Source organism: Phoxinus phoxinus (genome assembly GCF_949152265.1).
Source record: "Phoxinus phoxinus genome assembly, chromosome: 18".
Taxonomy (NCBI): Eukaryota; Metazoa; Chordata; class Actinopteri; order Cypriniformes; family Leuciscidae; genus Phoxinus; species Phoxinus phoxinus.
The window spans coordinates 662,501-680,000 of record NC_136893.1 but is presented as its reverse complement, the minus strand read 5'-3'; the positions used below and the strand labels follow the sequence as shown (position 1 = coordinate 680,000).

General features: G+C 45.6%; 1 protein-coding gene across 1 annotated transcript in view; it reads left to right on the top strand.

The window, feature by feature from the left end:
- ttc39b (tetratricopeptide repeat domain 39B) overlaps positions 1-17,500 on the top strand; it is a 41,047-nt gene that overhangs the window by 6,011 nt on the left and 17,536 nt on the right. Inside the window, exons 4-16 of the mRNA XM_079589494.1 lie at positions 3,669-3,800; positions 4,417-4,493; positions 8,880-8,947; positions 10,570-10,634; positions 11,072-11,177; positions 11,258-11,323; positions 12,680-12,788; positions 13,373-13,440; positions 13,711-13,770; positions 13,848-14,009; positions 14,105-14,196; positions 14,270-14,390; positions 14,526-14,637. Coding sequence (XP_079445620.1) covers positions 3,669-3,800; positions 4,417-4,493; positions 8,880-8,947; positions 10,570-10,634; positions 11,072-11,177; positions 11,258-11,323; positions 12,680-12,788; positions 13,373-13,440; positions 13,711-13,770; positions 13,848-14,009; positions 14,105-14,196; positions 14,270-14,390; positions 14,526-14,637 — 1,238 coding nt within the window. The remainder of the gene's footprint in view (positions 1-3,668; positions 3,801-4,416; positions 4,494-8,879; positions 8,948-10,569; positions 10,635-11,071; positions 11,178-11,257; positions 11,324-12,679; positions 12,789-13,372; positions 13,441-13,710; positions 13,771-13,847; positions 14,010-14,104; positions 14,197-14,269; positions 14,391-14,525; positions 14,638-17,500) is intronic.

The window sequence follows — 17,500 nt, the reverse complement described above, 5'->3', positions numbered from 1 at the left end:
GTAGACGTGAAGGACTATAATGCGTTAAGAGCTCGCTCAAGTACTGCGGAGCTAAACCATTTAGTGCTTTGTAAGTGATCAGCAATATTTTAAAATTTATCCGATGTTTAATAGGCAGCCAATGCAGTGTTGACAGAACAGGGCTAATATGGTCATACTTCCTGGTTCTAGTAAGAACTCGAGCTGCTGCGTTTTGAACTAGCTGTAGTTTGTTTATTAAGCGTGCAGGGCAACCACCCAGTAGAGCATTACAATAATCTAGCCTTGAGGTCATAAACGCATGAACTAATTGTTCTGCATTATTCATTGAGAGCATATGACGTAATTTAGATATATTTTTAAGATGGAAGAAAGCGGTTTTACAGATACTAGACACATGACTTTCAAATGAAAGATTGGTATCAAAGAGCACACCCAGGTTCCTAACCGACGACGAAGACTTAACAGAGCAGCCATCAAGTGTTAGACAGTACTCTAGGTTATTACGTGTGGAAGTTTTTTGTCCAATAATTAGAATCTCTGTTTTTTCTGAATTTAGTAGTAGGAAATTACTAGTCATCCAATTTTTTATATCGGCTATGCATTCCGTTAATTTTGTGAATTCGTAGGTTTCGTTAGGTTTTGAAGAAATATACAGCTGAGTATCGTCGGCATAACAGTGAAAGCTAATTCCATGTTTCCTAATGATATCTCCTAATGGTAGCATATACAGAGTGAACAGCAGCGGTCCTAGTACTGAGCCTTGTGGTACGCCATACTGAACTTGTGATTGATAAGACATATCTTCATTTATTGCTACAAACTGATAACGGTCAGATAAGTATGATTTAAACCATGCTAGTGCAATTCCACTAATGCCAACATAATGTTCGAGTCTATTTAAAAGGATGTTGTGGTCAATGGTGTCAAATGCAGCACTAAGATCCAGTAATACTAATAGAGAGATACAACCACGATCGGATGATAAGAGCAAATCATTTGTGACTCTAACGAGAGCTGTCTCGGTACTATGGTACGGTCTAAATCCGGACTGAAAATCCTCGCAGATATCATTTCTTTCAAGAAAGGAACACAGTTGTGAGGATACTGCTTTTTCTAATATTTTTGACAGAAATGGCAGATTAGAGATCGGCCTGTAATTGACTAGCTTTGTAGGATCAAGTTGCTGTTTTTTAACAAGCGGTTTAATCATAGCTAGCTTAAAGGTTTTTGGTACGTATCCTAGAGACAAAGATGAATTAATGATATTAAGAAGAGGATCTATGACATCTGGAAGCATCTCTTTCAGCAGCTTAGTCGGTATAGGGTCTAACATGCACGTTGTCGATTTAGATGATTTGACGAGTTTGCAAAATTCTTCCTCTCCTATAGCAATGAATGAATCAAATTTTCCCTCAGGGAGACTACAATGCACTTCCTGATGCGATACTGTATTAGACGGTTGCATAGTTATAATTTTGTCCCTGATATTATCGATCTTATAAGTGAAGAAGTTCATAAAGTCATTACTGCTGTGTTGCATGGAAACTTCTGGGCTTGAAGCTTTCTTTTTCGTTAGTTTAGCCACTGTTTCAAATAAATACCTAGGATTATGTTTATTTTCTTCTAATAGGGTTGAAAAATAAGCAGATCTAGCAGCTTTTAAAGCCTCTCTGTAAGCAATCGAGCTCTCCTTCCATGAAATCCTAAACACCTCTAGTTTTGTTTTCTTCCAGTTGCGCTCCATTTTTCTGGCTGCTCTCTTAAGGGCCTGAGTGTGCTCGTTGTGCCACGGCGTCGGACTATGTTCTTTAATCTTCTTTAAGCGCAGCGGAGCAACTGTGTCTAAAGTGCTGGAAAAGAGAGAGTTAAAAGTTTCTGTTGCAATATCAAGTTCTTCTAAGCTATCCGGGATGCTGAGATGATGAAACTGATTAGGAAGATTATTGATAAAGCAATCTTTAGTGGCAGAAGTGATCGGTCTAACATATTTATAACACGGAGTCGGCTTTGCAGCCTTGGCTAAATGTAATTTACACGAGACTAGATAGTGATCTGAGATGTCATCGCTCTGTTGCAGTATTTCAACGGCATCAATATCTATTCCATGTGATAGTATTAGATCTAAAGTATGATTACGACAATGAGTCGGTCCTGACACGTGTTGTCTAACTCCAATTGAGTTTATAATGTCTTTAAATGCCAATCCCAATGCATCTTTTTCATTATCTATGTGTATATTAAAGTCACCAAAAATTAGTACTTTATCTGCAGCCAATACTAATTCTGATAGAAAGTCCGCAAATTCTTTGATAAAGTCTGTATGGTGCCCTGGTGGCCTGTATACAGTAGCCAGCAGAATTTTCAAACGTGATTTATCGTTTACACTAGATATTTTTACATTAAGCACCAACACTTCAAAAGAATTATATTTACAACTAGATTTCTTAGTGGTTTTGAAAATATTACTATAAATTACAGCAACACCTCCTCCTTTGCGTTTCAGACGAGGTTCATGTTTATAACCGTAATCTTGTGGGGTTGACTCATTTAAAGCAATGTAATCGTTTGGTTTTAGCCAGGTTTCTGTTAAACACAGCACATCTAGGTTATAATCTGTAATCATATCATTAACTATTAGCGCTTTTGAAGTAAGAGATCGAATATTCAGCAACCCAAGCTTTATCATTTGCTCATTTGTATTATATCTGTTTTTTATTTGTTGAACATCAATTAAATTTTTAACCTTAGATGGGTTTGAACGTATTTTGGATTTCCAAGTTCGGGGAACAGACACAGTCTCTATATGATGATATCTCGGTGAAAGAGGCTCTATGTGATGGGATTTATCTGACCTTGGTGACGTGAGGCCGCTAGCAGACGGTCGGGTAAGCCAGTCTGTCTGCTTCCTGACCTGAGGCCCAGATTGTCATGTTTTAGCTCTAAGACTATGAGCCAAATTACTAGAGAGAAGAGCAGCACCATCCCAGGAGGGATGAATACCATCTCTTTTCAACAGGTCAGGTTTGCCCCAAAAACTTTTCCAATTGTCTATGAATTCTATATTATTCTGCGGACACCACCCAGACAGCCAGCCATTGAGTGAACACAATCTACTAACTATCTCATCACTCCGGCGAACAGGAAGGGGGCCAGAGCAAATTACAGTGCTTGACATCGTACTTGCGAGTTCACACACCTCTTTAATATTAATTTTAAAAGAGCCAGTGAGTGTGTGTGTGAGTGTGAGTGTGTGTGTGAGTGTGAGTGTGAGTGTGTGTGTGTGTGTGAGTGTGTGAGTGTGAGTGTGAGTGTGAGTGTGTGAGTGTGAGTGTGAGTGTGTGTGTGAGTGTGTGTGTGTGTGTGTGTGTGAGTGTGAGTGTGTGTGTGAGTGTGAGTGTGTGTGTGAGTGTGAGTGTGTGTGAGTGTGAGTGTGAGTGTGAGTGTGTGTGAGTGTGAGTGAGTGTGTGAGTGAGTGTGAGTGAGTGTGTGTGTGAGTGTGAGTGTGTGTGTGAGTGTGTGTGAGTGTGTGAGTGTGTGTGTGAGTGTGAGTGTGAGTGTGTGTGTGAGTGAGTGACACTCAAGCTTAAGGTGGACGTTTGTAAAATTACAAGGTTTAACTTGCTGGTGTGTGTGTGTGTGTGTGTGTGTGTGTGTGTGTGTGTGTGTGTGTGTGTGTGTGTGTGTAGGTCTAAGGACAGCATGTATCACGCGCTGGGCTACAGCAGTATTATGGCCATGCAGGCCACCATGACCTTCGAGCACAAAGACATCCAGACTGGAATGGCGACCATCAAAGATGCCTTACAGACCTGCCAGAGGTGCGACTCACACACTCTGATGTTCTCAAGCTTCTGGACTCTGATGTTCTGAAGCTTCTGGACTCTGATGTTCTCAAGCTTCTGGACTCTGATGTTCTGAAGCTTCTGGACTCTGATGTTCTCAAGCTTCTGGACTCTGATGTTCTGAAGCTTCTGGACTCTGATGTTCTCAAGCTTCTAGACTCTGATGTTCTGAAGCTTCTGGACTCTGATGTTCTCAAGCTTCTAGACTCTGATGTTCTGAAGCTTCTGGACTCTGATGTTCTCAAGCTTCTGGACTCTGATGTTCTGAAGCTTCTGGACTCTGATGTTCTCAAGCTTCTGGACTCTGATGTTCTGAAGCTTCTGGACTCTGATGTTCTCAAGCTTCTGGACTCTGATGTTCTCAAGCTTCTGGACTCTGATGTTCTGAAGCTTCTGGACTCTGATGTTCTCAAGCTTCTGGACTCTGATGTTCTGAAGCTTCTGGACTCTGATGTTCTCAAGCTTCTGGACTCTGATGTTCTGAAGCTTCTGGACTCTGATGTTCTCAAGCTTCTAGACTCTGATGTTCTGAAGCTTCTGGACTCTGATGTTCTCAAGCTTCTGGACTCTGATGTTCTCTGTCTGTCCGCAGGTTCAGGAAGAGAAACTCAGTGGTGGGGTCCATTTCCAGCCTGCTGTCCAAACAGCCGTCTGGCTGCCTAAGAGACGGTAACCGCGTGTGTGTGTGTGTGTGTGTGTGTGTGTGTGTGTGTGTGTGTGTGTGTGTGTGTGTGTGTGTGTGTGTGTGTGTGTGTGTGTGTGTGTGTGTGTGTGTGTGTGTGTGTGTGTGTGTGTGTGTGTGTGTGAGACACTGTATGGGTCTGAATGCGTTTGTGTGTGCACATGAACTTTAATGATATCCCATTCTTAATCTGTAGGGTTAAATATGGAGTTGAAACCCCTGAAAAACAACCCCACGCCATAACCCCCCCTCCACCAAACAACCCCACACCATAACCCCCCCTCCACCAAACAACCCCACACCATAACCCCCCCTCCACCAAACAACCCCACACCATAATCCCCCCTCCACCAAACAACCCCACACCATAATCCCCCCTCCACCAAACAACCCCACACCATAATCCCCCCTCCACCAAACAACCCCACACCATAACCCCCCCCTCCACCAAACAACCCCACACCATAATCCCCCTCCACCAAACAACCCCACACCATAATCCCCCCTCCACCAAACAACCCCACACCATAACCCCCCCCTCCACCAAACAACCCCACACCATAATCCCCCTCCACCAAACAACCCCACACCATAATCCCCCCTCCACCAAACAACCCCACACCATAACCCCCCCCTCCACCAAACAACCCCACACCATAATCCCCCTCCACCAAACAACCCCACACCATAACCCCCCTCCACCAAACAACCCCACACCATAATCCCCCCTCCACCAAACAACCCCACACCATAATCCCCCTCCACCAAACAACCCCACACCATAACCCCCCTCCACCAAACAACCCCACAGCATAATCCCCCCTCCACCAAACAACCCCACACCATAACCCCCCTCCACCAAACAACCCCACACCATAACCCCCCCTCCACCAAACAACCCCACACCATAATCCCCCTCCACCAAACAACCCCACACCATAACCCCCCCTCCACCAAACAACCCCACACCATAACCCCCCCTCCACCAAACAACCCCACACCATAACCCCCCCTCCACCAAACAACCCCACACCATAACCCCCCCTCCACCAAACAACCCCACACCATAACCCCCCCTCCACCAAACAACCCCACACCATAATCCCCCCTCCACCAAACAACCCCACACCATAATCCCCCTCCACCAAACAACCCCACACCATAATCCCCCCTCCACCAAACAACCCCACACCATAATCCCCCCTCCACCAAACAACCCCACACCATAACCCCCCCTCCACCAAACAACCCCACAGCATAATCCCCCCTCCACCAAACAACCCCACACCATAACCCCCTTCCACCAAACAACCCCACACCATAATCCCCCTCCACCAAACAACCCCACACCATAATCCCCCTCCACCAAACAACCCCACACCATAATCCCCCCTCCACCAAACAACCCCACACCATAACCCCCCCTCCACCAAACAACCCCACACCATAATCCCCCCTCCACCAAACAACCCCACAGCATAATCCCCCCTCCACCAAACAACCCCACACCATAATCCCCCCTCCACCAAACAACCCCACACCATAATCCCCCCTCCACCAAAAAACCCCACAGCATAATCCCCCCTCCACCAAACAACCCCACACCATAATCCCCCCTCCACCAAACAACCCCACACCATAATCCCCCTCCACCAAACAACCCCACACCATAACCCCCCCTCCACCAAACAACCCCACACCATAACCCCCCCTCCACCAAACAACCCCACACCATAACCCCCCCTCCACCAAACAACCCCACACCATAACCCCCCCTCCACCAAACAACCCCACACCATAACCCCCCCTCCACCAAACAACCCCACACCATAATCCCCCCTCCACCAAACAACCCCACACCATAATCCCCCTCCACCAAACAACCCCACACCATAATCCCCCCTCCACCAAACAACCCCACACCATAATCCCCCCTCCACCAAACAACCCCACACCATAACCCCCCCTCCACCAAACAACCCCACAGCATAATCCCCCCTCCACCAAACAACCCCACACCATAACCCCCTTCCACCAAACAACCCCACACCATAACCCCCTTCCACCAAACAACCCCACACCATAATCCCCCTCCACCAAACAACCCCACACCATAATCCCCCTCCACCAAACAACCCCACACCATAATCCCCCCTCCACCAAACAACCCCACACCATAACCCCCCCTCCACCAAACAACCCCACACCATAATCCCCCCTCCACCAAACAACCCCACAGCATAATCCCCCCTCCACCAAACAACCCCACACCATAATCCCCCCTCCACCAAACAACCCCACACCATAATCCCCCTCCACCAAACAACCCCACACCATAATCCCCCCTCCACCAAACAACCCCACACCATAATCCCCCCTCCACCAAACAACCCCACGCCATAACCCCCCTCCACCAAACAACCCCACGCCATAACCCCCCCTCCACCAAACAACCCCACACCATAATCCCCCTCCACCAAACAACCCCACACCATAATCCCCCCTCCACCAAACAACCCCACACCATAATCCCCCCGTCCACCAAACAACCCCACAGCATAATCCCCCCTCCACCAAACAACCCCACGCCATAACCCCCCGTCCACCAAACAACCCCACGCCATAACCCCCCCTCCACCAAACAACCCCACGCCATAACCCCCCCTCCACCAAACAACCCCACGCCATAACCCCCCCTCCACCAAACAACCCCACGCCATAACCCCCCCTCCACCAAACAACCCCACGCCATAACCCCCCCTCCACCAAACAACCCCACACCATAATCCCCCCTCCACCAAACAACCCCACACCATAACCCCCCCTCCACCAAACAACCCCACACCATAACCCCCCCTCCACCAAACAACCCCACACCATAACCCCCCCTCCACCAAACAACCCCACAGCATAATCCCCCCTCCACCAAACAACCCCACACCATAACCCCCCCTCCACCAAACAACCCCACACCATAACCCCCCCTCCACCAAACAACCCCACACCATAATCCCCCTCCACCAAACAACCCCAAACCATAACCCCCCCTCCACCAAACAACCCCACACCATAACCCCCCTCCACCAAACAACCCCACACCATAATCCCTCCTCCACCAAACAACCCCACACCATAACCCCCCCTCCACCAAACAACCCCACACCATAACCCCCCCTCCACCAAACAACCCCACACCATAACCCCCCTCCACCAAACAACCCCACACCATAATCCCCCTCCACCAAACAACCCCACACCATAATCCCCCCTCCACCAAACAACCCCACACCATAACCCCCCCTCCACCAAACAACCCCACACCATAACCCCCCTCCACCAAACAACCCCACTCCATAATCCCCCCTCCACCAAACAACCCCACGCCATAATCCCCCCTCCACCAAACAACCCCACGCCATAACCCCCCGTCCACCAAACAACCCCACGCCATAACCCCCCGTCCACCAAACAACCCCACGCCATAACCCCCCCTCCACCAAACAACCCCACGCCATAACCCCTCCTCCACCAAACAACCCCACGCCATAACCCCCCGTCCACCAAACAACCCCACGCCATAACCCCCCCTCCACCAAACAACCCCACGCCATAACCCCCCGTCCACCAAACAACCCCACACCATAACCCCCCTCCACCAAACAACCCCACACCATAACCCCCCTCCACCAAACAACCCCACACCATAACCCCCCGTCCACCAAACAACCCCACACCATAACCCCCCCTCCACCAAACAACCCCACGCCATAACCCCCCCTCCACCAAACAACCCCACGCCATAACCCCCCCTCCACCAAACAACCCCACGCCATAACCCCCCTCCACCAAACAACCCCACGCCATACATTTTATATTTATGCATTTGGCAGATGCATGTATGCAAAGCGACTTACATTGCATTTAAAGGTACATATTTTCAATTCTTATCAGTTCTTGCTTTCCATGGGAATCGGACCCAGGACGTTGGTGTTGCAAACGCTCCACTGTTTGAGCTAGCATCATTAATAATAATAATAATAATTCATTACATTTATATAGCGCTTTTCTGGACACTCAAAGCGCTTTACATAGAAGGGGGGAATCTCCTCAACCACCACCAATGTGCAGCATCCACCTGGATGATGCGACGGCAGCCATATTGCGCCAGAACGCCCACCACACACCAGCTCACTGGTGGAGAGGAGACAGTGATGAAGCCAATTAGTATATATAGGAGGATGATTAGGAGGCATTATCAAGCATCGTTACCATAACCCCCCCCCCCCCCCCCTACACCAAACTTTACACTTGTCACAATGCAGTCAGTCAGTACTTACTCGTGTGTGTGTGTGTGTGTGTGTGTGTCTGTGCAGAGGAGATGCATGCGGAGATCTGCTATGCTGAGTGTTTGCTGCAGAAAGCCACACTAACATTTGTACAGGTCAGTGAACCGGTTGACTTCAGTCCATTGTGTTTACATCAGCTTGACTAATAACTTGCCAACAGTTTTCTTTTAAAATACGATACAATACTTCATTATTAGTCCAAACTGAACATGTTACAGCAGCAAAAGCACACACTCGCACACAAACCAATGAAATCACAAGCACACACAATACACACAAAAAACAACGGTAACACTTTACAATAAGGTTCATTAGTTAGCATTAGTTAACTACATTAGTTACCATAAACTAATAATGAACTGCACTTTTACAACATTCATTCATCTTTGTTTAATGTTAGTTTCAACATTTACTAATACATTATTAAAATCTTGTTATCTTTAGTTAATGCACTGTGAACTAACATGAACAAACAACGAATGACTGCATTTTTATTAACTAACGTTAACAAAGATTAACAAACACATCACACATCACTTGTTGCAGTTGGTGAGTTCTCTTCTTGTCAGTCTCTCCTGGCTGGCTCGCCAAATTGTTAGATTTTGCTGTATTTGGCCGACCAGTGGTATGGGTGGCTCGCCAATGTATTCGATTTCTCCAATACATAAAATAAGTAAGCTTGACCAGAGTTCTTGTGGGGAGAAGAATTTATTGAAGGTTTGTAGTGTAGCAGTCCTTCAGCAACGATGTTATCATGTCGCCCTTCAACAATCTTAACCCAAAGTTCTGTTTGTGAGACAGAGCTTTATACATGAAGACATAGCCTATGGGCTACAAACAATAGAAACCTGTTAGGACCTCCCACAGGAGATCGGTCTAACTTGCTAATCCACTCTGAGCAATGCTGATTCTTTTTATTCATTCACACCAATCAGTTTCTGTGGGCCATACATCTGAATGGGCCTTTCATCTGTATATGCCATTTGACACACACCTTTGCAAACACAGACAGAGTGGATTACATCTGATACATAGTCACAATGTAAATAAATCTGACGACTGAAAATACTAAATCTTTCACACAGTAACAAATGTATTGCTCATTGTCAGTTAATAAGTTAACTAATGTTAGCTAATGACCCTTACTGTAAAGTGTTACCAAACTAACATCTGCACGCGCCATGTGAACCGCTATTCATATTACTAATCCATGCCTAAAATATTAAATATAAGAATATGTCTTCTATGTATTTTTTAACAGTAATATTCCTGCTTGGCAAATAATCATTTCTTGTTTTAAGCATACATCTAATACATTTTGATAAATGACGTAATATTTGATAAATTTGACATAAATCAAACATATTGAGTTATAAGAAAATATTTTTTATGCACTGAAGTAAAATAATATTAACAACAAAAAGTTTGCCAGAGGAATAAATAATATATTGCAATAATAAATCAAAATTTATGGAAGCTTGTTTGCACCACATAATAAATAAAAAAAGGCAATTGCAATTCTGAGAAAAAAAGTAAATCAAGACAATCTTGCAATTGTGAGGGGAAAAAAAATCAGAATTTTTAGATAAAAAGTCACAATTACCTTTCCAGTTTTTTTTTTTTTTTTAGGTGGAAACAAGCTTCTATAATATTAAGAAAGATAAATATGAAATATAAGACAAATATCACATTGATCAACTGCTTCTGTTTATTTCAGGATGAAAACATGATCAGTTTTATTAAAGGAGGAATCAAAGTACGCACAAGTTATCAAATATACAAGTGAGTCTGAAATCCACAATTAATGGATGGTTGTTGCCTGTGTTAAAAATATGATTTAATATACTGCATGAAAGCTGTACAAATATTGTATTTATATTATAAACAGTTTTCACAACGCACATCGTTTCAAAGCAGCTTTACAGAACATGTCAATGTCTTTACAGTCCACATTACAGTTTACAGTGTTCTGTCATCAGAGGAGACTGGGTTATGCATTTCAGAAATGTACATATACAAAATCACAGTTACCGAACAATTTACTAATTTAAACAATGTAATAATTTAAGGCAGAAACAACAAGCTCATACTTAACAAATGATTATGACATTTATCTAATAATATTTAATACAATTTGAAATAATATAATTTATACTAATATATGGTTGTGTGTGTGTGTGTGTGTGTGTGTGTGTGTGTGTGTGTGTGTGTGTGTGTAGGGACTGCCAGAGTGTGTCGAACATGCCTCAGGGAGTGGGCGGAGACAGCGAGGCCTTCAGACAGTTTGAGGGCGGAGTCAAGCTGGGGATTGGCTCCTTCAACCTGGTCAGTTAATGAGACAGGAAGTTCAGAAATATGCGGGTCATTGTGGATAAACTAGACTAGTAAACCACTCTGTGTGTCAGATGCTGTCTTTACTGCCGGCACGAATCCTTCGACTGCTGGAGTTCATCGGCTTCTCAGGGAACCGGGTGAGTAACTAGTGGAGGAGGAAATGAAGCTCTCCGGAATTTTGAATCAAACGAACCAATTGCTTCGCAAAATGATTCACAGTTTCGAAGCACTTGAAACTTCACACGTCAAACCAAATACAAATGTTTTATTGAAGATGTAATCTAGAGGTCGATCGATCTGGCTTTCTCTGGCCGATGTTTAGAAATCAGGGCGGCCGATATATGATGACGATTATGTGTTTTTTTTTGCCCGATTTTCATCTCAAACTAACCATTAATAAGTAGGGATACAGAAAAGTGCTTAAATGAAACATTTATTGAACAACACAAGGCTCTCCAATCAGTGCACTTGTTAAAAAAATAAAATTATAATTGGTTCCACTTTATTTCGATAGTCCACTAACTACATTCTACTAACTATAAGTAACTTTGCAGCTACATGTCAGATAACTCATAGTCAAAGTTACTCATAGTCAGTAGAATATCTGTTGAGGAGCATCAGAATAAAGAGTTTGGAAATATTTGCAGGAGTTTCTACATTTACAGATGAAGAATATCCCTGTGAACTGTAAGCTATGCCCTGAGGAGAGCACTACGCCTCAACACATTCAACAGCGCGTGCGTCTGACGGGGATATTTTAATGTAAAGCTTGTCTCATGTTGAGGATTAATTAGATAATGCTCTTTCCCCGCACCAGCTCACTGCTCATTGCGCTCATGCGCAAACTATTCAATTCAATTCCTTTTATTGTCACATCACTAACAACACATGTGCCGTAGTGAGTGAAATTCTTAAGAGCGTGCTCCAGACGGCGCAGAATACAATTTACATAGAAGACAATATACAATTACAATTAACATATATAAATAACACAGTACAGTATGATGCGCATGATTGGTATTACAGTGATATGGATTATTGTATTGATCAATGCAGTGCACTGTGTGCTGTGTAGTGCTGCTGCAATAAGTGCAGTGTGTGCTGCTGTGGAGTCCAGTGTTGAAAAGAGGTGTTGAGTAAGTGCAATGTATGCAGGGGATATAGTGGCGTGTGTAAGATGTATCAGTTCTGGCTGTTCATTAACCTGACAGCCTCAGGAAAGAAGCTATTGAGGCTATTAACTATTGAGGCTACATTGATATAAACAACAGTATTGTCTCATTCCATATTGTTTATTACAAACATATCGATATAGCGTACAAACTCGATATGGCTCTAGTGTGAATATGCCCGTTTATGCTCAGGAAGACACAAAAGAGTTTACTATTCTCTCGCTGTGAGACGCGGCGATCTGGATGTGCTCACTGATCAGTCGACCTCTAATGTAATCCACACACACACACACTCTAACGCTGGCTGTTTCTCTCCGGCAGGACTTCGGTCTGTCTCAGCTGCGGGACGGCGCCGGTGGTCACAGTCTCAGATCTATCCTGTGTGTGCTGACGCTGCTCTTCTACCACACTTACGTCTCGCTGATACTCGGTAACCAGCGCTGAAGCACACTTTACGTTACAGAGGAGAACTGGGCATCAGATGTGATTGAAAATCCGCTATATATATATATTTATATACACTGTGTTGGCTAAAGTTTTGGGACATCTGTCTTTACATGCACATGAGCTTTAAAGGGGACCTATTATGCCCCTTTTCACAAGATGTAAAATAAGTCTCTGATGTCCCCAGAGTGTGTGTTTAGTGTGTGCCCTTTAAATGCAAATGAGCTGCTGCTCCCGGCACAGGGGGCGGAGCCTCACGAGCTCGCGCTCAGTGTCAGGACAATCTCCTCTCTCGGAATGATCAAATCACAACAGAAACTCTCAGTAGTGTTCATTTCGACCCGGAGTCGGACAATAATGCCCACAGAGTCAGAATACTCCAGTTTATTATTCAGAAATATTATGATAACAGTACAACTGTAAAATTACAATACTAATATATATGTTTTTAGCTTTGTCTTAATTTCTTAAATTTCAAACAATTAACCAAGATTTGAGTTATTTATTTATTTGAGATATTTTGTTATTAATTTTTGAATCTGCTGTGTTTGTGTTTACTGTGTGTTTCAGGAACTGGGGAGGGAAACCTGGTGGAGGCCGAAGCTCTGCTGGAGCCGTACATAGAGAGATTTCCTCGAGTGAGAACCTCAACACGCAAACACACTCTCTCACACACACACACACACACACACACACACACACACACACACACACACACACACACACACACACACACACACACACACACACACACACACACAGATGCGTGCAGGGCTCCTTGTTTTGTGGTGGCTTTGACACATTTAACACAAATATGATGCCTGGAGCCACACACACACACTATTACAATAATCCGTGACTCTGTTTCTTGCGGATCACGAGCAGCTCAACTCTGTGTTTGTGTCCAGGGCTCCATCATCCTGTTTTACTCCGCTCGGATCGCCCTACTGAGGGGAAACTTCGAGAAGGTGAGGGTGTGTGACGCGTGTGCTCATGTGTGCAGCCGTGGCTCGTGTGGTAATGTGTGTGTGTGTGAATCCCTCAGGCGGGGGTGAAGTTCCAGGAGTGTATCGCGACGCAGCAGCAGTGGCGTCAGGTGCATCATCTGTGTTACTGGGAGCTGATGTGGTGCCACTCCTTCCAGCAACAGTGGAAGGATGCGTACCGATACGCTGATCTACTGTGCAGAGAGAGCCGCTGGTCGAAGGTAACACACACACTCACACACTCACACACAGACAAAACACTTTCCTGAAGCATGATGAGTGTGTGTGTGTGTGTGTGTGTGTGTGTTGGTTTCAGGCCATCTACGTGTACCAGAAAGCTGCTATTCTGAGCATGATGTCGGAGGAGGAGGTGAAGGCGAGCGGAGAGAGTATCGTGGATCTGTTCAGGTGTGTGTCTCTCTCTCTCATCAGCGCGCGTGTGTGTGTGTGTGTGTGATGCTGATGCTCTGGTGTTCCTCAGGCAGGTGGAGGGACTGAAGCAGCGTCTGGCCGGGAAGTCCATCCCTACAGAAAAGTTTGCCGTGAGGAAATCCCGGAGATACTCGGCGGCCGTACCTGTCAAACTGGTGATCCCTGCGCTGGTGCGTCTCTCTCTCTCTCTCTCTCTCACACACACACACACTCACTCACTCACTCTTACACACACACACACACAATGAATAAACACATGTAAATCAAGAGAGCAGGAAGTCATGCATCTATGGTTCCTCACACAGGAAATGATGTACGTGTGGAACGGCTTCACCATCGTTGGGAAACGAGCGGATTATACGGAGAGTTTACTGGTGACCATCGAGCGAGCGGAGGAGCAGCTGCGCAGCGATCCCAGTGAGTCCAGATCAGATTAAAGGAGGAGTCCACTTCAGAATCAAAACATCCTGATAATTTACGTCATCCAAGATGTTCATGTCTTTCTTTCTTCGGTCGAAAAGAAATGAAGGTTTTTGAGGAACACACTCCAGATGTTCTCCATATAGTGACTTCAATGGTCCAGCGGATCGAAGGTCCAGATGTGAGTTTCAGCTTCAAAGTCTCTCACGATCCCAGCCGAGGAATAAGAGTCTCATCTAGACACACCAGCGGATATTTATAACAAAAATGTCCTGTCCGTGGAACAATGGACCAGCTCTATACCCTCTACAGCAGGGGTCGGCAACTGGCGGCCCGCGGGCCAAAACTGGCCCGCCAGCAATATTTTCTGGCCCACCGGATTATTTTGGAAGTCCGTTTTTTTTTTTTTTTACTATAACGGTTTACAAATAGGCCCCGTGAATCAGTGATGCGCAGGATGATCCAAAATGAGCGACGAGTGCCTGCGGTCACCCGCGGTTACGAGTCATCCAAAAATATTTTTAATGATATTCGGGTCGCGGTCGGTCGGTTCGTTTGAAATAATGCCAATTAAACCATTGTAATTTATATAGTACTAGACATAATGTTCTATGAAATACACAAGTCTACACTTTATTGGCTGAATAACTGCGCGAGGGTGACGCACGAGCTCAGTCTGCAGATGACAGCGGGAAATCCTTATTTACCTGAATGTTGAGCGCGTTATTAACTTTTGAATAAGAGCTATAGCGGGACAAAATGCCCGATTTCCCAAAACGTTGAACTGAGCAATGCCATTGTGCAATTTTAATAGGCTACTTTTAAACGCATATAGCTCAGTAATGTCAGTTTTATGTATTTGCTGAGAGGGGGCGGGATTTTTGTTGGGAAATTCGGAGGAGAGACGCACACTTCGATTAGACTGGATAAACACATGCAGCATCTTAATTGTTAAGAAAATGAAACGAAATAAATGAATAAATCAAGCCTTTATTACAAAACACAGCATTCAGAAAAATGCGCACCCCTAGTTCCTACTATGGCCCAATATGCGGGCCAGGAAGCGGGTCGGGTACAATATTTTCTTTCTTTTGTTTGCGGTCCGAGTTGCGGGCGGGTTGAAAACGTCGGTCGGAGCGCGGGTTGTTTATACATTGACCCGCGCATCACTGCCGTGTATCATTCGTTCAATCGTTTTTTTCCCCCCAAATTAAAACCAAAAATAAAAAAATGAAAAACGACTTGTTTTTGAGATTTGAGATTCCTCCAACTTCAGCAGGTGAACACTTTTAAGCTTTTACTTTTAAGTATTTTAAGCGGTTGCTGAATTGAACCTTGTGGGAGTGGGACGGAAAAAAACAGTCCCGCGCAGACCTCTTGTGTCCCGAATAAATAATAATTTAAAAAAAGGAATAAAGTTCAAAAGTTGTACAGTCCATTGGTAATACAATACTAAATCAGATATATGTACAATAACATGTCCAACAATCGATTTAAATAGTACATGGGGTTTAATTTATCGTTAATAAGATGTATCCGCGGCATTTTCTCGTGTGCTTAAATGGTCCAGTGGTAGAACTTTCGTCAAGTGTGTAAAAGGTTCTGGGTTTTAATCTGCATTCGTATAGTTTTTTTTTTTTTCGTTTTTTTTTCTTCATCAAAACCGATTATGCTCATTAGTGGTTGTATATAAGTAGTAGGGACACGTTTGTGTGCATTATATTTTGTGATTTCAACGTAACGAATAGGCCTATTCCATGTAGCTGGCCCGCCATCTACTGGATAAAAAAAATATTGCAGGAGCTTGGTTCGCATTGCCGGCAGTAAGTCAGACTGCCTTTTGTCGCCAGTTCTGTTCATATTTTTTATGGACAGAATTTCTAGGCGCATCCAGGGGCCGGAGGGTGTCGGGTTTGGGAACAACACGATTTCGTCTCTGCTCTTTGCGGATGATGTTGTCGTGTTGGCCCCTTCAGCATGCACTGGGACGGTTTGCAGCCGAGTGTGAAGCGGCTGGGATGAGAATCAGCACCTCCAAATCCGAGGCCATGGTCCTCAGTCGGAGAAGAGTGGCTTGTCTACTTCAGGTTGGTGGAGAGTTCCTGCCTCGTGGAGGAGTTCAAGTATCTTGGGGTCTTGTTCAGGAGTGAGGGAAGGATGGAACGGGAGATTGACAGACGGATCGGTGCAGCTTCTGCAGTAATGCGGTCGATGTACCGGTCTGTCGTGGTGAAGAGCGGCGAAGCTCTCGATTTACCGGTCGATCTACGTTCCTACTCTCACCTATGGTCATGAGCTTTGGGTCATGACCGAAAGGACAAGACCCCGAACACAGCCGGCCGAAATGAGCTTTCTCCGCAGGGTGGCTGGGCGATCCCTCAGAGATCGGGTGAGGAGCTCGGTCACTCGGGAGGAGCTCAGAGTAGAGTCGCTGCTCCTCCACATCGAGAGGGGTCAGCTGAGGTGGCTCGGGCATCGGCTCCGGATGCCTCCTAGACGCCTTCCCGGGAAGGTGTTCCGGGCGCGTCCCACCGGGAGGAGACCCCAGGGAAGACCTAGGACACGCTGGAGGGATTATGTCTCCCGGCTGGCCTGGGAACGCCTCGGTGTCCCCCCGGAAGAGCGGAGGAAGTGTCCAGGGAGAGGGAAGTCTGGGTGTCTCTGCTTACACTGCTGCCCCCGCGACCCGGCCCCGGATAAGCGTAAGAAGATGGATGGCTGGATGATGGGTGGATGGATGGATGAGTGGATGGATGGGTGGATGGATGGATGGATGGATGGATGAGTGGATGGATGGATGGATGGATGGGTGGATGGATGGGTGGATGGATGGATGAGTGGATGGATGGATGGATGGGTG